Raw genomic sequence first — 24,843 nt, 5'->3', positions numbered from 1 at the left:
GGTTTCATTAGATACAGTAATCAGAGAAGACCTCTTTGAGGGAGTGGCTTTTAAGCTGAAACATAAAAAATGAGAAAGAGCCAGAGCTTGATGGAGAATATTTCAGGTCAAATAAAACAGCAAGTGGAAAGGCTTCTAAGTGGGAAAGATCCTGCAGTGTTCTAGGAACCGGCAGAAGACCAAAGCAAAGGAGCGAGAGATATGAGATGAGGTTGAAGAGGTTTGTAACAACCAGAATACAGGATCTAAACCAGGACAGGGAACGTAAAAGAAGGTTTTAGAGAAAAAATAATCAGTTTGGTTTGGGCATATTCAGTATAAATACAGGGGTTCTGATGAACCTAACAACTATAGCCTAGGATTTGTATACATACGAAACCAAATGGAAACAGACATTATATAGGTTTATAACTAAAACAAATACTTACACTTCTCAGGACCTTAAATTACCCAAAGTGATGGAACAAGTTATAACCTCTAGTTACTGGCAAATCAGGACAAATTTTGGATTTCTAGCATGGGGTATATGTATGTGTTTCTGCATCTATTGAGATGATCAAGTGATTTTTGTTCCTTATTCTATTAATATGATGTATTACATTGATTTTTGAATGTTAAGGTCAACTTTATATTTCTTGGGTAAATCCCACTTAAAGATAGTGTATTTTTCCCTTTATAAGTTGCTTAATTCAGGTTGCCAGTATTTTCTTGAAGGTTTTTGCGTCTATATTCATAAGGAATATTTGCCTGTGGTTTTCTTTTCTTTTGATCTTTGGTTTTGGTATCAGACTAACACTGACCTGATTGAATGAGCTAAGAAATGTTATCTCTTCTTCTATATCTTTCAAGACTAAAGTAATTAATCACTTTATATGTCTGTGTGTGTGATCAGGAAACCCTGTTTTATAAAGTGCGTGTTCAACACTTTGGCCTCTTTTTCTATTTAAGTTTCTAACTACTCCTTAGAGATTTGTATGGGGATCTTAATAATTATGGAGTTGAGTCACTTGTCATGTACATCCAATACAAATATTTTCTCCCACCCTGTGGCTTGCCATTTCACCATTGTTTTTTAATAAAGAGAATTTCTTTATTTTTAATATATTCCAAGTCATCCTGTTTTACCGTTGTGGCTAAGCAGTAGTCTATGTTCTATTTAAGTAATCCCTACCTCTTCCACGATCACGAATGTATTCTCTTATGTTTTCTTGTAAAAGCGTTATTGTTTTACCTTTCATCCTTTGACATTTCTATCTGTAATACATCTGGAATTTATTTTTGAGTATGATGAGAGATAAAAGTCAAGATCTCTCTCTCCCTTTCTCTCTCTCTGTTTTTGGACTTTCTGTTATGTCTCATTAGTCTGTTTGTCTATCTTTGCAACAGTAATACCTATACCTTTAAAATAAACCTATAGCTTTCACAAATAAAAATGGCAAGCAATAGGATATATTGGAGAATATGAGGAAGCCATTTGGTGTAAACCTAATTCGGCCTGACCTTGTCTTTCCAAAAGGGCCTGACCATGGCTGTTGAGCATGCATTGTGTATCTGCTTGAGATTTTCCCTATGGCAAGAACAAAGGCCCTTGAGATAAAGGTGCAACTTCCCTCCCCCTCTCAATGTTGGCATTCCCTTAAGGATTAAGCATTTTTCCTTAGGCTAGGAACTGATTGCTGTGCTCACCTGTGACCACCCAGCTCGAGACAATAGATTTGCCTCCTGCTACGCCCTCAGAGATAGCAGACCCACTACCTGCTGTGTCCATCAAGTGCTGTGCCAACAGGGCAATCTTGTGACTATTGTGGGAGGGACATTTCAATCATATGTAAAGCATCCTGTTTGGGGGTATATAACCACTCTGTATACCTCACTTCTTTGGTGCCCTTTCTTCCTTCAGGAAGAAAGGCCCCAGGCCATGGTCCTCACATTTTAGCTCAGAATAAACTCACCCAAATTTTCATTTATAGATTGGTTATGGATTATTTTTGTCGACATTCTATATAAACTTTAGAATCAGTGTTGTTTTCCTTTGTATTTATCCTGCTTAGTGTTTACCAACTTCTTGAATCTTTGGATTGATAACTCTCATCAGTTTTAAAAATGATTGGCCTTTAGCTTCTTAATTATTGCTTTTGCTCCTTTTTCTTCTTGTTTTTCTTCTGCAAAATTACACAATACACTTGATTTTACTGTGTCCCACATGTTTCTTACTCTATTCTGTAGTTTTGTCTCTCTACACTTCAGGTTTCCTATTTTCTATTACCTAATTTTAAGTTCTCTAATCCTATCTTCTGCTTGTTAAATGCATCCATTGAATTATGAATTTTGGATATATACTTCCCAATAAGTAATTTCCAATTTATTCTTCTTTATAGATTCCAATTTTCTGTTGAAGTTCCCTATCTTTTATATATTTTATTCATCTTTTATTCTTTTTTCTTGAACATATTAAGCAATGTTTTTGAAAGTTCTTATCTACAAACTCTGATATCTGGATCACCTGGAGGTCTGTTTCCATATTCTGTTTTTTTGTTTTTAAATCTTGGTTTTAGGTCATATGGTCCTACCTATTGGTATGCCTGATGATTTTTTATTGAATTCCAGACATCGTGTAATAAAACTGTAGAGTTTTCAAGTGATATTAACTTCCACCAGAGAAACTTTATTCTTTTCTTTGCTAGGCAGATAGTGTGGGAGAATTATCACCTTAATGCCATAAGGGACTGAGCTGGGTTGTAGTTTTGGTTAAACCTGGTCTGTCTCTGCTGTTCCCTTGTAACTAGAACATAGCTTCTCTAGGGTTTTAAACAGATAGCCTGGCATGTCTTCTTTTTGATAGCATTGGGAGACTGAAGGAAAGCCAGCTCTACTTTTGAAAGGTTTTCATATTAACTTTTAGCCTTATGATTTGTGCAAATTCAAAATTCAGCAACTGTCTTGAAAGGGGTATCAGTTAAGTGTTTGAAACCTTCTAGATCTCTACTTTTATCACTTGATCTCTATGTGACCATCAAAACTGTTGCTTTGTTTCTATCCTCCAGTAGCAGCCCTACAGCTGGGGCAGAACTTAAATTCCAAGCTTCAATTCAAGGCCAGAATTGACAAGTTCCACCATGAATGAAGAAGCTGCAGGTGACAAATTCGTCCAAGAGAGGTAACCCTTTCTCCAGAATTTCAGTCTCTACAATCCTTGTTGCTTCTACAGTTCTAGGTTTTCTAAATTTTCATGAGGGGAGCACTTTTCACCCACAAACAACTCTGTCCTACCGGGAGTGAAAGGAATAGCCATCTAATTTGATAGTAAATCCAGTAGGACAAAAATCTACAAGTCACCCTTGAGTTCTTTTTCTAATATTATACATGTAATTTATTGCAAGATCCTTTTGGATCACCCTTCACAATACATCCAGAATCAAGCTACTTCTCACCACTTTTACCAACATCACTCTGATCGGAACCGTTATCATCTCTCATCTGAAATAGAGCAATACCCTCTCAACTGGACTCCCTGCTTCTATCCTTCCCATACTTACAGTTTTAAAAGAGTGTCCATAATGATTCTTTTAAGATGTAAGATAATGTAATTATTCTGTTCCCAAACTGGAATCACTCCCCATTTTCCCTCAGAATAAAATTCAAAGCCCTTTAATGTCCTACAAGATTCTAGATTACCTGGCTCCCTCATTGATCTCATCCTCTCTCAGTGCTTTCCCCCTCACTCCCTCTGTCCAGTCATACTGGCCACTTTGATGTTCCTTGAACAAGTCAGACACTTTTCTCACTCAGGATCTTTTCCCTGCCTGTTCCCTCTACCCGGAGCATGATTTTGTCCGATATCTGCACTGTTAACCCTTGTATCTCCTTAAAATTTCTGCTCAAATGTCACTTTTTCAAAGAGGCCTATGCTGATCACCCTATTTTAAATTTCAGTGGCAATGCCTATCCTCCACCTAGACGTGACTGACCCCCCTTATTCTGCGGTACTTTTATGTATTCCCATGGTGCTTCTCACTTTACAACATACTTTATACTTTACTTTTTAATCCATTGTTTCTTTTATCTTTCACCATCACTCTCTCCTCTATAATATCAGTTTCATAAGTGCAAGGTCTTTGTTTTATTTATGGATGCATTCCAATCTCCTAGAATAGAGCCTGTCACATAAGAGACAATCTGTAATTATTTGGCAATGATTGAAAAAATATATAACATGTAGTTATTTGTGTCTTTTCTTTTGTGAGGAAGCTTGGCCCTGAGTGAACATCTGTTGCCAATCTTCCTCTTTTGGCTTGAGGAAGATTGTCACTGAGCTAACATCTCTGCCAATCTTCCTCTATTTTATGTGGGATGCCGCCACAGTGGGGCTTGATGAGTGGTGCTGGGTCCACGCCCGGGATCCAAACCTGCAAACCCTGGGCCACTGAAGTGGAGCGCGCAAACTTAAACAGTACACCACCGGGCTGGCCCCTATTTTTGTCTTTTTAAATGCACTTTCTACTTCAAAATACAGAGCTAAATCTAATTTAGGGATGATCGCCACAGACCTTGAGATATTGCTCTGATACCTCCCTATAGGAAATTTACTCTGAAATTCTTAGAGTCAGAAACTTGCCCAAATTCTGTTCTATTTTGATTTTTCTAATTCATTTGAAAATGGGCTATGTATCTACTCATTTTGTCAGATTTACAGCTACTGGAAAAGGCAATACTCTCTAAAAATGAGAAAATCTCGAGTCTCTTCTTGTCCACCATTTACTGTAGAGAATTGGATGGAAGTACATGAGGATGCAGGTGGAATTGGCATTTCAAAAATAGAAACACATTCTATTTGAGGGATTTTGTCCTTAGAAGCTGCTACTGAATATCAGCTCTCTCTTGCTGTGTCTTCTGGACAATTTAGGAAACAGATGTTAATGTTTCAGTCTAATGAGAGAGAAATGAGTCTCACATGGTAAAATAAGGTTTGCTGTCTAGAATGAAAACTCTATGAAAGGCTGTCTCCCGCTCCTGATCAGTTAGTACTACTCAACCCCACTCCCTTCCCCACTCCCATAGCAGCCTGGATTAAATGCCTAGGCTTTAGAAATGGCTTTAGAAACTACTAGAGGACAGAATAGGAAATATTCAGTTTCTTTTAGAAGAAGACCAGGCAAGCAGAAAAGTGAGAAAATACGTACAGCTTCCAAACTTCAGTGGGCAGGCATGCACATCCATAGGAAAATCTTCCAAATGCATGGGGCACTCAGCATGAATTGTTAACCTAAAAGAAAGGAGAACAGAAAATGAAATTAAGCTAAAATGAATGCCATTAAACATGGAGCTGAGTTCCCATTCACCAGTTATGGCATTCTCCTAGGTATAGTGGGGTTTTGTTTGTTTAGGTTCACTGAGAACCAAGTTCTTATGAACACGAGGGATGAATTGCATGAACTAGATAGGCTCTCAAAGCAGCATTCAGTGTTCAGATTTTTAGATCAGATCTAAATCCCATCTTACCACCTTTAGAAAATCAAACGTAACTTATCTGACCTAGCTGAGCTCCCTTAGCCACCCTCCCACTGAAGCCTAAAAACCCCAGGTCCTGACTCATTTGCTCTTGATAGCAGTTTAATTATTTCTGAAATAATTATCCTCAGCAGGCTATCGTGTGAGTTAACCAATTTAAAGAGTGCACTGGAGAGGAGAGATACATAGAAAGAAAATTTTTACCCTGATAATGAACAAGCACAAGAGATGGTTCTGCTGCTCATAGCAACTGCTATAGCTTTGAAGGAGATGGCTCTTGGAGAATACATCCACACTTGTACACTCATACACACCCACACACGGCAGCTGGCCAGAAAATAAAAATACAGAGCCAGCCTGGATGGCCTATTGTTTAAAGTTTGGCATGCTCCACTTTGGTGGTCCAGGTTCAGTTCCCAGGTGCAGAACCACACACTTGTCTGTCAGCAGCCATGCTGTGTTGGCGACTCATATGGAAGAACTAGAAGGACTTACAAGCAGAATATGCAACTATGTACTGGGGCTTTGGGCAGGGAAAACAAGATAAAAAGAAGAGAGAGGAAGTTTGGCAACAGCTGTTAGCTCAGGGCAAATCTTTCCCAGCCAAAAAATAAAATACAAAGGTGGTTGAGGACATCAGTAACCTCAGCGGTCAAGTCTGAAGAGCTCATGCTGTCTTCACAGGGAAAACATATAGGAGAGACTGTGCGTGGATTCCTCAATGGAAATCTGGATGGGGTTGTTATTTGCCATGCCCATACTCATTCTCCTGCTTTAGTCTGTCTAAGAAATCTATTCTAAGATTACTCCTCTGATTGATTTCGAGTTTTTTGAGCCTCAGCTGTTCTTGGCATAGTCAATAGCCTCCTATGTAGAAATGGAACCCACACAGCAAAAATTCAGTGTTCTTTGGAGCCTAGCTCTGAGTAACTATTTCTAGATAACCTGTATACCTCTGGTTATATTGGATTCAATCCTTGCCATCCTCTTGGTGTTCTAGGTGGCCAACTGGCCAGCATCTCCCATCCTGGCTAATTGTTAAACCTGATGAATGTGTGATGCCTCACAAATGATCAGAGCAGCGATATTAGATATTTCTCAAAGCAGACTGACTAAAGCAAACATACTCAGGTGTGTATTAGCAAGAACCCTAGGCTGAAAGGTGGACACCAAGTGTATGCCCTTCAGCAAATACCTACCCATCCCTTGTTTTCAGTTTCCCTCTCTAAATAGTAAGAGGCTGGAAGTAGAGGTCAGGTGTTCTTGCAGTTCTAACTAATCCCTTGGATATTTACAAAATATCCCATGATTTTTGGACAAAAGCTCAATTCTCAAGTCAGCCTACAAAATCCCACCAATCTACTCTTTATTATTAAGGCATAAAGAGGAATTCAAGACTCAAAGAATCTGACACAAGAGAAATGTATTTCACTAAGAAACTGCTCCCTGTGTTGGATACTTAAAAAATTCCATGAGGGCTTAATAAATAAAATTGTGTTTCTTCTCTCCATTTATATTAGTATTTCCAAGATATTGCTTCTTATGAGCAATGCCAAAGGGAAATTACTTTATGTCTACCTAGCAGTCCTGGGGACATGGCAAATAAGACCACGACAAATGGATTATCAAAGCAAGATGCAAAAGGTACTGATTTCTGGTTAGGAGCAGAACTGATTTATAATAACTTTCCTGTCTTCCTTCCCATCCACTTATTGCCCATCCCACCTAAGCACAGAGCAGAGAGGAGGAAGCAGATGTTAGTGGTGGCAGAGAACTTCACAAGCCAAATTATGCTGTACTCATTTCATTGGTTCTTAAACACATCCTAATGCTCTTTGATCTCCAGTGTCATACTGTCTGCCTTTCTCGCCTTCTTTCCACCTTGCTACAACTTTAAAGACCCCTTCAAGCTTTTCCTGCAGCAGAAAGCACCCTGACTATACTCAGGCTAATATACTCATCATTACAATCTATGCCATAAACATATTCATACCCTCCAAATATTTTCTCTCACCCTCTTTTTATTCTTCTTATTATTATATTGTGTGACAAGAGCACTAAACATAAAATCTATCCACTTAACAAAATTTTAAGTATACAATACAGTATTGTTAATTGGTAAAGGACCTGAATACACATTACTCCAAAGGAGACATTCAAATGGCCACAAGTATATGAAAAGATGCTCAACATCACTAATAAACAGGGAAATGCAGATTGAAACCACAATGAGGTGTCACCTCACACCTGTTAGGATGGCTATTATCAAAAAAAACCAAAAGATAACAAGTGTTGGTGAGGATGTAGAGAAAAGGGAACCCCTGTGCACTGTTGGTTTGAATGTAAATTGGTGCAGCCTCTATGGAAAACAGTATGGAGGTTCTTCAAAAAATTAAAAAAGAACTACCATAGGATGCAGCAATCGCACTTCTGGGCATATATGTCCAAAGAAATTGAAATCTTGATCTCAGAGAGAGATCTGCACTACCATGTTCACTGCAGCCCTATTCACAATAGCCAAGACATGGAAGCAACCTGCATCCATCGATAGATGAATTCATAAGAAAATGTATATACAGATCATCATGGTGGTGTAAAGAGGATCCCTTTGTCTCTCCCCTTCAATCTACAGCAAGCAAAACATCCATAACCCAACAAAGGCTACACTGCCCAACACAGCAGAATGCGAGAGAGAGCCACACATCAGTACATACAAAGGTGGGTGGATTGGAGCACATAGAGGAGGCCAAATGGGGGAACAGAAGAGGTGGTACCCAGGCTCCTGGACCCCTGGCCATGGCAGCTGAGTGAGTCACCCCCAGCCTCAGAGAACCTGGTGGGCAGCAACAGAGGTGTGCGTGTGACTCTTGCCTCTGACTAAGAGGGAAGTTTATAGCAATATAGGTCTGTGTCAAGAAACAAAATCTCAAATAAACAATCTAACAGTACACCTAAAGGAACTAGAAAAAAGAAGAACACACAAAGCCTAAAGTCAGTAGAAGGAAGGAAATAAGAAAAGTCAGAGTGGAAATAAATGTAATAGAGACTAAAAAGACAATAGAAAAGATCAATGAACTCAAGAGCTGGTTCTTTGAAAACATAATCAAAATTGACAAACCTTTAGCTAAACTCACTAAGACAAAAAGATAGAAGGCTCAAATAAATAAAATCAGAAATAAAAGAGGAGAAATTACAATGGATAGCACAGAAATACAAAGGATTATAAGAGAATACCATGAAAAGCTATACGCCAACAAATTGGATAACCAAGGGAAATAGATAAATTCTTAGAATCATACATCCTTCCAAAACTGAATCAAGAAAAAATAGAGAATCTGAATAGACCAATCACTAGTAAGGAGATTGAAACAGTAATCAAAAACCTCCCAAAAAACAAAATTCCAGGACCAGACAGCTTCTCTGGTGAATTCTACCAAACATTCAAAGATTTAATACCTGTCCTTGACAAACTCTTTCAAAAAATCAGAGGGGATGCTTCCTAACTCATTTTACAAGGTTAACATTACCCTGATACCAAAACCAGACAAGGGCAACACAAAAATGAAAATTACAGCCAATACTGCTGATGAACATAGATGCAAAAATGCTCAACAAAATACTAGCAAATGGAATACAACAATACATGGAAAGGCTCATACTACAATCAAGTGAGATTTATTCCAGGGATGCAAGGATGGTTCAACATAATCGTAATACACCACATTAACAAAATAAGGAATAAAAATCAGAAGATTATCTCAATAGATGCAGAGAAAGCATTTAACAAGATTCAGCATCCATTTATGATAAAAACTCTCAATAAAATGGGTATAGAAGGAAAGTATCTCAACATAATAAAGGCCATATATGATAAACCCATAGCCAACATCATACTCAATGATGAAAAACTGAAAGCTATTCCCCTAAGAACAGGAACAAGACAAGGATGCCCACCCTTGCCACTCTTATTCAACATAGTATTAGAATTCCTAGCCAGAGCAATTAGGCAAGAAAACGAAATGAAAGATATCCAAATTGGGAATAAAGAAGTAAAACTGTCACTATTTGCAGATGACATGATTTTATATAGTGAGAACTCTAAAGAATCCACCAAAAAACTAAAGGAAATAATTAACAAATACAGTAAAGTTTCAAAGTACATAATCAACATATAAAAATCAGTTGCATTTCTATTGTTAACAACGAACGGGCAGAAAGAGAAATCAAGAATACAATCCCAGGGGCCGGCCCGGTGGTGCAGTGGTTAAGTTCACATGTTCTGCCTCTTGGCATCCCAGGGTTCTCCAGTTTGGATCCCGGTGTGGACATGGCACTGCTTGGCATGCCATGCTGTGGTAGGTGTCCCACATATAAAGTGGAGGAAGATGGGCATGGACGTTAGCTCACAGCCAGTCTTCCTCAGAGAAAAGAGGAGGATTGGTAGCAGTTAGCTCAGGGCTAATCTTCCTCAGAAAAAAAAAAAAAAAAAAAGAATACAATCTCATTTACAATTGCAACAGAAAGAACAAAATACCTAGGAATAAATTTACCCAAGGAGGTGAAAGACCTGTACACTGAAAACCATAAGACATTGTTGAAAGAAATTGAAGAAGACACAAAGAAATGGAAAGATATTCTGTGCTCATGTACTGGAAGAATTAACATAGTTAAAATGTCCATATTGCCTAAAGCCATCTACAGATTCAATGTGATCCTTATGAAGATCCCAATGACACTTTTTCATAGAAATAGAACAAAAAATCCTAAAATTTATGTGGAACAACAAAAGACCCCAAATAGCCAAAGAAATCCAGAGGAAAAAGAACAAAATTGGAGATGTCACACTCCATGATTTCAAAGTATACTGAAAAGTTACGGTAATCAAAACAGCATGGTACTGGCAAAAAAACAGATGCACAGATCAATGGAACAGAATTGAGAGCCAAGAAATAAGCCCACATATTTATGGACAGCTAATTTTTGACAAAAGAGCCAAGAACATACAATGGAGAAAGGAAAGTCTCTTCAATGAATGGTGCTTGGAAAACTGGATGGCCACATGCAAAAGAATGATAGTAGACAACTATCTTACACCCTACACAAAAACTAACTCAAAATGGATTAAAAACTTGCATGTAAGACCTGAAACCATATGACTCCTAGAAGCAAACATGGGCAGTATGCTCTTTGATTTTGGCCTTAGCAATATCTTTTTGGATATGTATCCTCAGGCAAGAGAAACAAAAGAAAAAACAAATGGGACTACATCAAACTGAAAATCTTCTTCACAGCAAAGTAAACCAACAACAAAATGAAAAGACAATCTACCAATTGGGAGAAGATGTTTGCAAACCATATATCCAGAAGGGGTTAAAATCCGAAATATGTAAAGAACTCATACAACTCAACAACAAAAAAATGAACAACCCAATCAAAAAATGGGCAGAGGATATGAACAGACATATTACCAAAGAAGATATACAGATGGCCAACAGGCACACAAAACGATGTTCAACATCACTAATTATTAGGGAAATGCAAATAAAAACTGCAACGAGATTTCACCTTACATCCATCAGAATGGCTATAATTAACATGACAGAAAATAATAAATGTTGGAGAGGATTTAGAGAAAAGAGAACCCTCATACACTGCTGGTGGGAATGCAAACTGGTGGAGCCACTATGGAAAACAATATGTAGATTTCTCAAAAAATTAAAAATAGAAATACCATACACTCCAGCTATCCCACTACTGGGTATTTATCCAAAGAACATAAAATCAACAATTCAAAGAGATTTATGCATCCGTATGTCCATCCCAGCATTATTCACAATAACCAAGATGTGGAAGCAATCCAAGTGCCCACCAACTGATGAATGGATAAAGAAGATATGGTGTATATATATACAATGGAATAGTACTCAGCCATAAAAAAGACAAATTTGTGCCTTTGGCCACAACATGGATGGACTTTGAGGGAATTATGCTAAGTGAAATAAGTCAGAGAAATATAAATACCACATGATTTCACTTATATGTGTAAGATTACAAAACAACAATAAACACATAGATACAGAGAACAGACTGGTGGTTACCAGAGAGGAAAGGGAGAGGGGGAGCGTGAAAGAGGTAAAGGAGGACATTTGTATGGTGACAGATGGCAACTAGACTTTTGGTGGTGGACATGATGCAGTCTATACAGAAGTCAAAATATAACGATGTACACCTGAAATCTATATAATGTTATAAACCAATGTTACTTCAATAAAAGTGAAAATGTATATACATACAATGGAATATTATTCGGCCTTAAAAAGAAGGAAGTCCTGCCATTTGAAATCTAAAATAGTCAAACTCATAGAAGCAGAGAGTAGACTCGTGTTTGCCAGGTGCTGGGTTGGGGCAGTGGGGAGGTATTAGTGAAAGGGTACTAAGTTTCAGTTATGCAAGATGAATAATTTTCACAGTACAGCAAATAGTCTTTAGTGGGCTTTTCAAAAAAGCTCAGAGACCCGCTCAAAATGTGACATTCAGATCATAGGACTTCAGTCCCAGTCCGGGGTTTGGCCTGCTTTGATTCCTATGCAAACACCAGATAGGAAGGAAGAGGCGATCCAGGAAATCCCCTTCTTCTGGGGTGAGAGATAAAGATGGGAATGCAGATGGGAAGGAGGCCCTTTTCAGCCCTGTGTGCACGTGCACACGCACACACACACACCCCTCTCAGTTATTGCCCTCATTTCACTGGGCTTTGTAGCACCCTTGCTCCCATGTCACCCTACCCTTTGCTGCTCCACAGTTGGTTTTCCTTTCACCACAGCAACAAGTTAGTTTTCTTACTGCCATGGCGCCCTAACTGGTCTCTCTGTCTTCACCCTTTGCCCTTAGAGTCTGTTCTCTACACAACGGCCTTCTAGTGTTTCCTCATCTTATCCAGAGAAAGCGCCAAAGTCCTTGTCACGGTTTACAGGGTCTTGCATGATCTTGTCTTCTGTTCCTCTGTGGCCTATCTCCTACTGTGCTCTCTCTTGCTCAGCCTGCTTTGGCTTTCTTGCTGCTCTTCCAACTCGGCAGGCTTTCTTACATCATGGCCTTTGCACTCACTATGCTCTTGTATCTCTTTCGAATCTCTGCTTAATTATTATCTTCTAAACGAGGCCCACCCTGACCTCCACTCAGTGTCCTATCCACACTATGGTTAGGAAGACTTACCATGCTTTTGTTCTTCCCAGAGCACCTAACATATAACGTGCCATACAATTTATTTTTTCTATTATCAAATTTTTTCTCTCCTTACGACAAGGTTATGAATTTTTGTCTTCTTTTCTCTTTGATGTGTGCCAGGAGCCTAGCACAGTACCCAGCACACTGTAGACGTTCAATATATATCTACTGAATGAATGAATGAATGAATTTTCGTTCCTAAACACATGTATTTCTATGGGGACCTTGCAGAGAGGAGGTGTAGGCTGGGCAAGCCAGGGTTCAGGTAGTCCCAGGGTTCCAGGAAAAATAGCATCTTAACATGATTTCTTAACAATATAATATCTCAACCTATCCTCTTCAATGGGCATATAACCTCTTTCCTAGAATTTCAGAGCTGGAAGAGCCTTACAGAAATCCATTTTTATCCCCTCATATATTTTACATATGATAAAACAGAAGGGAAGGAAATTGACAAAATCACCCAACAAGTCTGGGACAGAGCTGACTAAAAGTTTCCTCGCTCATTGGTGTTCAACAAATGTTGATCACCTACTATGTGCCAGGTATCATTCTAAGCAATGTAACGTATCAAGATTGTTGCCATTTTAGAGCTTACATTTAAATAAAGACAAAAAATAAACAAGATAAGTAACATATAGTATATTAAAAGGTAGTATGCCTCAGGAAGAATAATAAGATGTAAGTAGAAAACATTGGGGAGGGATTGCAATTTTCAAAAGGGTCTTCAAGGAATACCTTACTGAGCAGGTGACATCTGAGCAATGACGTGAAGGAAATGAGAGTGAGCTTTGCGGACACCTGGAGAAAGAATGTTCAAAGAAGAGGGAATAGCAAATGCAAAGGCCCTGAGGTAGAAGTGTGCCCAGTGTGTTCAAGGAATAGCAACTAGGCCACTGTGACTGTAGTTGAGAGACCAAGGGGGAAGACTAATAGATTAGTTCAAAGAGAAAACTATGGGGAAGGGATCAGATAGTGTGAGGCTTCCTAGGATATTTTGGCTTTTACTCTAAGTGAAATGTGGAGGTCTGGCTTGATTTTGAGTAGAATGGTGACTTGATCTGAGCAACATTTTAGGATTATTCTGACAGCTGTGTGAAGAATAAATTGAAGGAGGGCAAGGGCAAAAGCAGGGAGATGAAATCCAACACCCATTCATGATCCAAAGCTCTCAAAAAACTAGGAATAGAAGGGAACTTTCTCAACTGATAAAGGGCATTTATGAAAAATCTACATTTAGCATCACACTTAATGATGAAAGACTATTTCCCCCTACGATCATGAAGAAGACAAGGATGTCTGCTCTCTCTTATTCAACACTGTCCTGGAGATTTTAAACAGTGCAGAAAGGACAGCAGTGGGGAGTGACTGATAATGAGTATGCAGTTTCTTTTTTAGAGCAACTAAAATGATCTGAAATTAGATATTGTTGATGGCTGCACAAATCTGTGAATATACTAAAAACCATTTAATTGTGTATTTGAAAAGGGTGAATTATATGGCATGTGAATCATATCTCAATAAAACTGTTTAAAAATTTAGGCAAGCAAAATAACTTAAAGACATAAAGAAGACAAAGCAAGAAAAAAACTGTCTTTAATTGCAAATGACATGTTCAGACATTACATGTTCATAACTAGAAGTCCTAATATTGTTAAGATTCTCTCCAAATTGATCTACAAAGTCAATACACTCCTTATCAAAATCTCAGAAGCTTCTCTTTTTGTAAAGATGACAAGCTAATCATAAAAGTTATATGGGAATACAAATGATCTAGAATGGTCAAAACATCTTTCTAAAGAAAAAAATATCATGAGTGTTTTCACTTCCCAATGACAAAACATACCATAAAGCTACACTAATAAATACAGTGTGGGTTTGGTCTAAAGATAGACAATACAGACGAAAGGAAAAGAATAGAAAGTCCAGAAATAAACTTTCACATGTATAGTCAGTTGATTTTTGACCAAGGTACCAAGCTAATTAGCTAATTCAGTACAGAAAGGATAGCTTTTTCAATAAAGGTGCTGGGAGAATTTGCTATCTACATGCCAGAAACAAAATGAACTTTACCTCACATCACAAGCAAAAATCAACTCCAGTGGATCACAGGCCACAATTTAAGAACTGGAACTTCTAAAGGAAATCACAAGAAAAAAATCTGTGTGACCTTGAGTCAGGCAAATATTTCTTAGATAAGACACCAAAAGCATGAGCCATAAAATTTTAAAAATATATGCTAAGTTGGACTTCATCAAAATGTAAGCCTTTTGCTCTTCCAAAGATAACATTAAGAAAATAAAAAGACAGCCATAAAACGGTGACTATATTTGTGAATCTTATATTGATAAAGAACTTGTATTAAGAACATAAATAACTGTTACAACTCAAAAATGAGAAGAAAAACATCTCAATTTGAAAATGAGCAAACTATTTAAATATACATTTAATAAAAAGATATTCTGTTGAATAATAAGCATTTGAAAAGATATTCAACATCATTGGTCATTAGGGAAATGCAAATTAAAACCATAAAACCATGGCAAGCTGGCAGGCTGGCACCTGCCCAAGGTCAGTCAGCAGATCTGAGGATGGCATTCTGCAGCACCCCTTCCTCCTCAGCACCAGGCAATCCCCTCTTTGGGGAAGAAAGCTGGGCAGGACCGTCCCGAGCATGTTAGAGCCAGGGCATATCCTCCACCCAAGGGCATATCCTCCACCAAGCTTGAAGGCACAAGCTTCCTTGCCAGTGGACGCCTGGGTCTTCTCAAACGCCATTTTCCAGACTATGTCTCCCTCCAATAAAGAGATGTCTGGCATAATCAGTGCCATCTAACAATAGCTGAAGGGATCCCCCAACCCTCAGTGCACAAAGCACACATCGACACCTAGGGGTCCCCAGACATACCTGAGCAAAGGCATTCTGGAAGAGGAGGCTGTGGGATGCCAGTTGGTCGATGTTTGGGGACCTGATGAGCTGGTCCCCATAACAGCCCAGGGAGGGACGCAGGTCATCCACGATGATCAGAAGGACATTCAGAGGATCTGGACGGGGGGAAGGGGCTTCAGTGAGATCACCTGCACTGACACTGAACCCCTACTCATGGTAGGTGGTAGGGTACTGAGAGGCCCAAGGCTGGCCCCTGCACCTTGACAGCCCAGCCAGCCAAGCAAGGGAGAGGGTGACCAGGGCTGGGGCTCAGGGAGGGTGGGAGTGGGAGTACAGAGGAAGCCCCAGTCTTGGGTGGCAGGGTTAGGCTTTGGCCATGGCCAAAGCCTGGATGAGGGAGAGAGAGAGAGTGAAGGAGGGAAGGAAGGATAGAGGAAAGGAATGAAGAATTTAGGGATGGAGGGAAGGCTGGACAGAGGGAAGAAATGATGGCGGGTCGGAGGGAAGGAAAGGAGTGAAGAATGGAGGCAGGGAAGAGTGGATGGGAGAAGGAACAGTATCAGAGAAGGAGCAAGGCAGTTAAGGATGGATGTAGGCAGAGAAGGAGGGAGGGAGTCCTGCAATCTGGGCGAGGGCGAGGGAGGAACCTGTGGCCGACTCGCCTGGCGCCGCAGACTCGAGGGAGCTGCAGACGGAACCCAAGACCAGACCAAGCCATAGCAGGCCCCGGCAGGGCGGCAGCATTTCGGCACCGGTGCAGCCGTTCTGGGGCGACGGCGACACGCTGCGGCGGGAGGGCAGGGCTGAGCCGCCGCCGCCGCCGCCGCCACCGCGAGCCCCGCCTGGGAAACCAGGGCCGTCCGCAGGAACCACCCAAAGGTGGCTCTTCAGGCTGGGGCTCCGGCGGAGCACGAGCGCGCTTGCGCTCTTCGTCCCCCGCCCGCCCCGCCCCTCGGGGGCGGGGCCTGGTGGGGAGCGAGGCCCTCGCGCGATCTGGGACACAGCAGAGCGGGCGCCGCCCGGCTGCTTCTTCCGCCTCGCGCACCCAGCGGCCCATGGGCCCCTTCACAGTTGGAGAGTTGCTGTGGGAATCTTTCCAGGTGTTTCGGAAGAGCTGTGATGCGATGCAATCACTGTCCTTAACCAGCAGTTTCCAGCCTCTTTGCCTTTGCTCGTGCTATGCCTTTCCCCTAGAAGCCCTTGCCTTCCCTCAACTATCTATAAAAGTCACACATTTCCTTGCAGACCAGCCCAAACGCCATTCTCTTTCACTGAGGCCCTTTGAGAACCCTCCTTCCTCCGTCTTTAGCACCCCCTTTCCTATGCATTTGTTCAGCAAATACTTATTAAGTACCGCAGATATGTGTACCAAGCACTGCTAGCGGCTTGGGAGTTCTAAGTCCCTGCCCTTGCAGACAGTAAATAACCAAATAAACATAGAATGGCAGCGGGCATACGCGGTCTGGAGAAAAGTAAGGTGAGGGGGTGTTTCTTGTAATTTTCTATGGGGCGGCCAGGCAAAGCCTCACTAGTAAAATGACATTTGAACAAAAACTTAAAGGAGGCAAGGGAGCAAGCCACGTGGATGTCTTCAAGAAAGGTGCTCCAGGCAGAGGGAGCAGCCATTGTGGAGAGTATGCTTGACAGTGTTAGAGGACAGCACAGAGGCAGGTGTGGCTGGCAAGGAACCAGGATACCAGACCGGAAGAGTGAGAGTCATCACACTGCTGGCAAGAAGCACCCACTGTCTGCCAGGCAGAAAGTTGGGAAGGACATCATTACAGTCAATGCCCGCCCCGCCCGCCGCCTCCTGCCCCCCGCCGATGAAATAACCTAACACAATGCCAGGCAGATTGAAGATCTTTTTTGCATGCAGGAATGCATAAATATTAGTGTTGTTATTGGGGGCAACATGCTCATTTTCTCCTCACAGCGACACTGAGCTAGATGCTACTATCATTCCCATTTTACAGAGCCAGAAATTAAAACTCAGAGAGACTAAAGCACTTGACCAAGGACACACAGCCAGGAAGTGGAGGAACAGAGTGACTCTCCATGAGAAATGTGCCTTCTCAGGAGGGGGCGAGAGCATGGTCATCGCATGTGGCCTATTGCCATTGCTGCTGCACTTGCTTTGCTGTTTCCTCGGGCCTGAGCACAGGCAGCTGTTCACACTGGAGCCTGGCTGGCGACCCACTGGGAAGGGCTAGCCTCCATCTGCACTCCCCAGGCCAGAACACATTGAGTCCCTCAGGGTGGGCCAACCCCAGCCAAGGGCCCAAGCTGCCAAGTTTCAGGTGGCACCTCAGCTGTTCCTCCTCATCCTGACATTTGCCTTGTCTTGGTGGCTGCTCAGGGTCTTGCCCTTTCCCTCCTAAAATTATGGCCTTAACATTTCAGGAAACGCAGAGCCTCATGTCAACAAGGACTCTAGTGGATGTCTAGAAAATTGCTTTTACCCTTATTTCCTCTCTCCTTGGCATCTGTAATACATTCTTATAGCAATAGGTGCCTCTTATGAGTTTGTAAACTTAGGACCTAATTATATCGAGTCATGTGTCACTTAACAACAGATATGTTCTGAGAAATGCATCATTAGGCGATTTCATTGTTGTGCAAGCATCATAGAGTGCACTTACACAAACCTAGATGGTACAGCCTACTACACACTGTCGACGAAAATAATCCATAACCAATCTATAAATGAAAATTTGGGTGAGTTTATTCTGAGCTTAAATCTGAGGATTATAACCCGGGGCCTTTCTTCCCGAAGGAAGAAAGGACACCAAAGAAGTGGGGTGCACAGACTGGTTATATACCCCCAGAGAGGATGTTTCACATAGGATTGAAATGTCCCTTTTACAATAGTCGCGAGACTGCTCTGTCGGCACAGCATTGATGGAAACAGCAGGTAGGTCTTCTGTCTCAGTGAACACAGCAGGGTGGCAGTCTGTTGTCTCCAGCTGAGTGGTCACAGGTGAGCTGGGTGGTCAAAGGTGAGTGCAGCAATCAGTTCCTAGCCTAAGGAAAAATGCTTATCCCTAAGGAAATGCTACTGTGGGGGGAAGTTGCACCTTTGTCTCAAGGGCCTTTGTTCTGGCCATAGGAAATGTCTAGGCAGATATGCAATGCGTGCTCAATAGCCACAGTCAGGCCCTTTTGGAAAAAACAAAGTCAGGCTGAATTAGGTTGATACCAAATGGCTTCCTCATATACTCCAATATATCCTATTGCTTGCCATTTTTATTTGTCAACATCGAGACTATATGGTACTAATCTTGTGGGATCAACCATCATATATGCAGTCCGCCATTGACCAAAACGGCAGAATGCAGTGTGTGACCGTACTTGTCCTTATCAAAAAGCCATTAAGAAAAAATAATTCAGTAAACCCCAGGGTTGGCCAAAGAAGGGAGTGAGGCAGAAGTTGCACACAGTTGCTGGCTCTAAAAATGTCTGTAGTTCATTTGTGGACGCCTTTCAAATTGGTGGGATACATGAGGAATAAGAGGCAGCCTGGGCCTTGCCTGCCTCCTCCCTCCGAAGAGTGCACATTCGGTGGGGAGGAGGGGCAGCAGTGTAATGCGATCTCCATCACACAGGTGGACTTTTGATTTGTCAAAAAGAAGAGTTCCCCCAGAGGAAGCAATCAGATGTGAAGACAAGTTCACCCAGTCTGACACTGATTCAAGGCCCTCTGCCATGTTGCTGAGGTGTGGGAGGACACCAAGGAGGGGCAGCTGCAGAGCTGGTTCTAGAGAACAGCCAGCCCTCTAATGACAGATATGAGAGACCAGGTATGGGGCCTATGATGCATTTGATCATGTAGTCTCATCTATATCTTTCTGGGAGAGTTTAGATTTGAATAAAGGTGAACAGCTAGCATTCATTGACAGCTGTGGTGGACAGACCCTAAGGTGATCGCCAATGAGTCACACCCTGTATAATCCCCTCCATTTGAGTGTGGGTGCAACCTGTGCTTCTAATCAATAGAATACGGTGAAGATGAGACTGGATGTCACATCTGTGACTACATTACCATGTATATATGAATCCATCTTGCTAGCACACACTAGAGAGATTCTTCTGCTGGTCTTGAAAAAGCCATATTGTAACTGCCCCTAGAGAATGTCACATGACAGGGAACTGCGGGTGGCCTTTAGGACCTCAGAGCAGCCTCCAGCCAACAGCCAGTTAGAAGTCAAGAACTCAGTCCTAGGACCACAAGGAAATGAATTCAGCCAACAATCACATGAGGAGGACTCCAGATTCCAGAAGGGAATGCGGTCTGGCCAATATCTCAATTGCAGCCTTGTAAGACCCTGAGCAGAGGCTCCAGCTAAGCTGTGCCTGGACTCCTGAGCTGTGGAAGCTGAACTAATAAATATGTGTTGTTTTAAGCCACTAAAATTGTGGTAACTTGTTATGCAGCAATAGAAAATGAATACAACAGCATTATTCATTCTCAACATTAATAGACATTTGACCTCAAGGTCAGATCCATTTGTAGGGTGACTCTAACAAAACTCAAGCAGATGTGGAAGTAGCTTCTTATGGTTAACAAAGCACTGATGCCCTAAAAGAGTCCATGAAAGCAGTTTTGAATTGTTCCACATAAACCACGCCCATTAAGACCAATCCACCAGCTATGCTGAGGTATGTGATGACAACACAATTCTGGAGAGAAACAACAGCCTCTCTGTCTTCAATCTAGCTACGGCCATAATCAAAGAAAAGATTGAGGGAAAAGGGGATGTTTTCAGTGTTCCAACAAAGCCCAAGAGGCCACAGACACAGCTGAGATTAAACTTGCAGGGCAACTGGAGAGGCTTGAAAGATCAAATGGACAAATGCAAGGAGATGATGATGCAGAAAAAGTGAAAGCAAAAGCTGAAGACTGACTTTGTTGGACACGTAGTCCAGTTTAAGGAACACAAAGCAGCCCTGCTTGCTGGAGATACCCCAGACTTGAACAATTCCCACTAATAAAATTTCAAAATTCACAGTTTTCCAAAATATTTAAAACACCCCAAGAGACCAGAATGTGAACCTTTCTTTCCTAAATATCAGCTGCATTCACACAGTAGCTTCAATTCATGGAGCAGTTTTTAGAGGGGTAGCCTAGTTTCAGCAAAAACTAAAATATGTAGCTGAGAGCATCATAAAATCAGGCCTCCAGTTTCCACATCTAATGTCTCCAGATGGGACTGCTTTGTAGCTCAGTGCCTGCATGAGATTTAATAGGGCATCCAAAGCAAACAGTCCCAATCTTTCTATATAAAATACATACAAGCAAATATTAAATACACATCTGGAATAGTAAAGAAATAATGATTGGTTCCCTTCCAGTTTAAGTTAATGAACCAGACACAGGCATTTATTGTCTCTTATGGGTTGGATCCACCAGAAAATTGACTCAGAGTTAAGTGTGCAGAATCTTTATTGGGATTGCCTTTCAGAGAAATACCTGTGGAAAGGCTTGGAAGGGAGCAAGAGTGGACAGGAGTACTCAATCTGTGATAGAGGCCTTTGCTGACCCCATGGGGCAGTCTAGAGCTAGAATAGCACTTCAGAGTGGTCTCGAGTCAGGCCGAGATGGCCAGATATTTATACATCACCTTAATAAGTCATTGAATGTGAGTTACTCTGGGAGGGGTCTGATCTTGGGAAACGTGGCTCTCTGCTGCTGAGGCAAGCCCTGAGGGGTTGAACAGCAGAAGGCTGTCTGCCCACAGCCTCCCCAGCAACTGTGGCAAGAAGTCCTTCATTGAAAGGGGATTTAGGTGATACATCTATATGTTCACCACATCTCTTCCTCCCTTTAGAATAATTATGAAGGAACAAAAACAATATAACTGGACAGCAAGCAAGAATGGGAGGAAGATGCTCAAGTTCATTAGTTGTTAGGGAAATGAAAATCAAAGCCACAGTGAGGTACCACTTCACACCAACTAGGATGACTATTATCAAAAAAATGGAAAATATCAAGTGTTGGTGAGGATGCAGAGAAAATGGAATCCTCATACATTGCTGGTGGGAATGCAAAATGATGCAGCTGCTGTGGGAAACAGTTTCGTGGTTCCTCTAAAAATTAAACATAGAATTACCACATGACTCAGCAGTTCCGCTCTTAAGTATATACAAAAGAATTCAAAACTGGTACTCAAACAAATACATGTAAACACATGTTCCTAGCAGCACTATTCACAATAGCTGAAAGGTGGAACAGCCCACATGTTCACCAACAGATGCATGGATAAACAAATTGTAGTTATATCCATATAATGGGATATTATTCAGCCACAAAAGGAATGAAGTACTGATGCTTGCTACAACGTGGATGAACCTTGAGAACATCATGCTAATTGAAAGAAGCCAGATACAAAGGGTCACATATTATGTGATTCCATTTATATGAAATATTCAGAATAGGGAAATCTATAGAGACAACACAAATTGGCAGTTGCCAGGAGTTGGGGGAGAGCAACTGCTTAATGGGTACGGGTTTTCCTTTGGGGTGATGAAAATGTTTTGAGATAGAGATGGTGGTTGTACAACATTGTGAATACACTAAATGCCACTAAATTGTTCATTTTAAAATGGTTAATCTTATGTTATGTGAATCTTACCTCAGTAAAAAAAAAAAAAAAAAAGAACGGGAAGGGACCTGCAATGAATTAAAAATGTCACCAAGTTTCTGAAAGCTGCCACAGTAGAGACCAAGGAACCTACAGCCGAGAACATCTACGAAGGGGGTTTCAGTTAAAGAAGGAACAAACTTAGCCTAGAAGTCTCCCACCTCAGAGATAGCAGGTATGACAGAGGGGAGGAGTGAGAAATGGGACTTAGAGAGATTAATTGAAAGTTTCTTTATGGAAGTTAATCTTCCCCAGAAGACCCAAAAGCCTGTATTTAACCCAAGAATTAATTAAAGAAGAGTTCTTCTCTAAAGAAATCAAATAAATAGTCTGGGAAGGACTAGAAAAACTGGAGCAAGTGTTGGAGCCACCAAAAAAAAATCTTTCCAGATTATGACATTTTGGAGGGCTCCCAACAAAACTGTCAGTACACTGCCTATTTATTTTAAAATGAAGCCTACAAATCAATAAGTCCCACCCATGTACACAGAGCTGCCAAGTCAGCCTCATTCTTAAGTGTAATCAGACAACAACAAAAAAGGCCAAACATATGAGGAGAGTGTACAAGATGACAGAGAAATATCAAGAAAAACAAACAGCAAAGCTGGCCCAAGAGGAAAGAGATAATTAAGAGGACAGAAAAGAATAGTTTAAAAAATGGCCCTACAAAAATATCTTTTATGAGGCTGGCCCAGCGGCATAGTGCTTCAGCAGCCCGGGGTTTGCCAATTCAGGTCCTGGGGGTGGACCTACACACCACTCATTGAACCACGCTGTGGCAGCATCCCATATGGAAGAACTAGAAGGACTTGCGGCTAGGATATACAACTATGTACTGGGGCTTTGGGGAGAAAAGGAAAAGAGGAAGATTGGCAACAGATGTTAGCTCAGGGCCAAGCTTCCTCACCAAAATACATATATACATATATTAATAGCCTCAGAAAGACTTGAGAAGATATTGAATATATAGCACAAGAACAGGCTGCTATGAAAAAATTATAACACAACACAAAAGATCACTTGGAAATTAAAACTATGATTGCAAAATTAAAAATTCAATAAGAGAACTGAAATATCAAGTTGAGAGAAATTTGTACAATGTACAACAGAAAGACAGGAAAGGATACCACCAAGTGCTGGCAAGAATGTGGAGTGATTCAAACTCTCATCCATTGCTTATAGGGGGTTAATTGGTACAACCACTGCAAAGAACTCTGTGGCAGTATTTACTAAGGCTAACACTAAACATGTGCCTACTCCATGACCCAGCAATTCAACTTCAATGCATGTACCCAACAGATATGAGTACTTACGGCCACCAAAAGACATGGACAAGAATACTCATAGTAGCATTATTTGTTTTTTTTCCTAAAGATTGGCACCTGAGCTAACAACTCTTGCCAATCTTCTTTTTTTCTTCTTCTTCTCCCCAAAGCCCCCCAGTACATAGTTGTATATTCTAGTTGTGAGTGCCTCTGGTTGTGCTATGTGGGACACCACCCCAGCATGGCCTAACAAGTGGTGTCATGTCCGTGCCTGGGATTTGAACCAGTGAAACCCCAGGCTGCCAAAGTGGAGCACACAAACGTCACTACTTGGCCATGAGGCAGCCCCAATAGTAGCATTATTTGTAATAGTCCCAAACTGGAATCAACCCAGATGTCCTTCAACAGTGTTCAATAATTGGGGATAGACAAACTGAGATATAATTACAAAATGGAATACAATGCAGCAATAGATAAGAACTACTGATACATGCAACAACATAGTTGAATTCCGAAAATATAATATTGATTGAAAGAAACCAGACATAAAAGAGTACATAGTGTGCAATTACATTTATATAAAGTTCTGGAACAGCATACAGATCTGTGATGATAAAGGTCAGAATAGTGGTTACCTTTGGGGAAGGTACTCACCAGGAAGGGGTCATGAGGAAGTCTTCAGGGATCCTGGAAATGTTCTAATATTTTATTTGATTGGTGGTTTCATGAGCGAGTATATATGAGACAATTAAGCTCTACACCTAAGATTTGTGCACGGTACTAACGTATGTAAGTTATGCCCCAATAAAATAGGTAAAACAAAATCTAGGAAATGCGAAACAAAATATAAGAGCCAATTAGGAAGACCAACATCTTAGTATGTTATAGAAATGAGAAAGAAAAAACGGAGGAGAGGAAATTATTAAAGATATATTAGAAAAATAGCTTTAGAGCTAAAGAAAAAACTGAGGTCAGACTGAAATGACTTACTAAGTGCCTAGCACCATGAGTGAAAACATACCCAAGCTGATCCATAGCTTTGTGAAAGCTCAGAACTCCAAGGATAAGAAAATATCCTAAAAGCTTTCAGATTTAAAAAATTATGTAAAATTTCAGGATGAAGTTTTATACATAGCCAAACTGTCAAACAAGAATGAGAATAGAATAGACATTCGACAATTCAAAACATATGTCCTACTCAACTCTTTCTTAGGAGGTTAAGGATGTACTCTAGGAACTCAAGGAAGTATGGGAGTATACCACCATCACTACCACTATCACCATTAAAAACATATATGTTATATATGTATGTGAT

General features: G+C 40.9%; 1 protein-coding gene across 14 annotated transcripts in view; it reads right to left on the bottom strand.

Moving 5' to 3' along the window:
• The window catches only part of LOC138921855 (gamma-aminobutyric acid receptor subunit alpha-3-like), an 85,858-nt gene that overhangs the window by 36,234 nt on the left and 24,781 nt on the right, over window positions 1-24,843 (bottom strand). For 3 of the 14 annotated variants that reach the window (XM_070257447.1, XM_070257438.1, XM_070257439.1), the window contains exons 1-3: window positions 15,644-15,784; window positions 14,809-14,871; window positions 5,181-5,263 (exon numbers count right to left, since the gene is read on the bottom strand). Coding sequence is in view for 5 of the 14 variants with exons in the window: in XM_070257435.1 (XP_070113536.1) it covers window positions 5,181-5,263; window positions 15,644-15,750 (190 nt within the window). In the remaining 9 variants the exon portion in view is untranslated. Of the gene's footprint in view, window positions 1-5,180; window positions 5,264-14,808; window positions 14,872-15,643; window positions 15,785-16,272; window positions 16,586-24,843 lie in introns of those variants that run through there. The other 11 variants (XM_070257441.1, XM_070257443.1, XM_070257444.1 and 8 more) reach the window with 10 other exon arrangements.

The sequence above is a fragment of the Equus caballus genome, chromosome X, assembly GCF_041296265.1.
Source record: "Equus caballus isolate H_3958 breed thoroughbred chromosome X, TB-T2T, whole genome shotgun sequence".
Classification (NCBI taxonomy): domain Eukaryota; kingdom Metazoa; phylum Chordata; class Mammalia; order Perissodactyla; family Equidae; genus Equus; species Equus caballus.
Note: the sequence above shows the minus strand (reverse complement) of the source record. Positions and strands in the feature narration are given on the sequence as shown.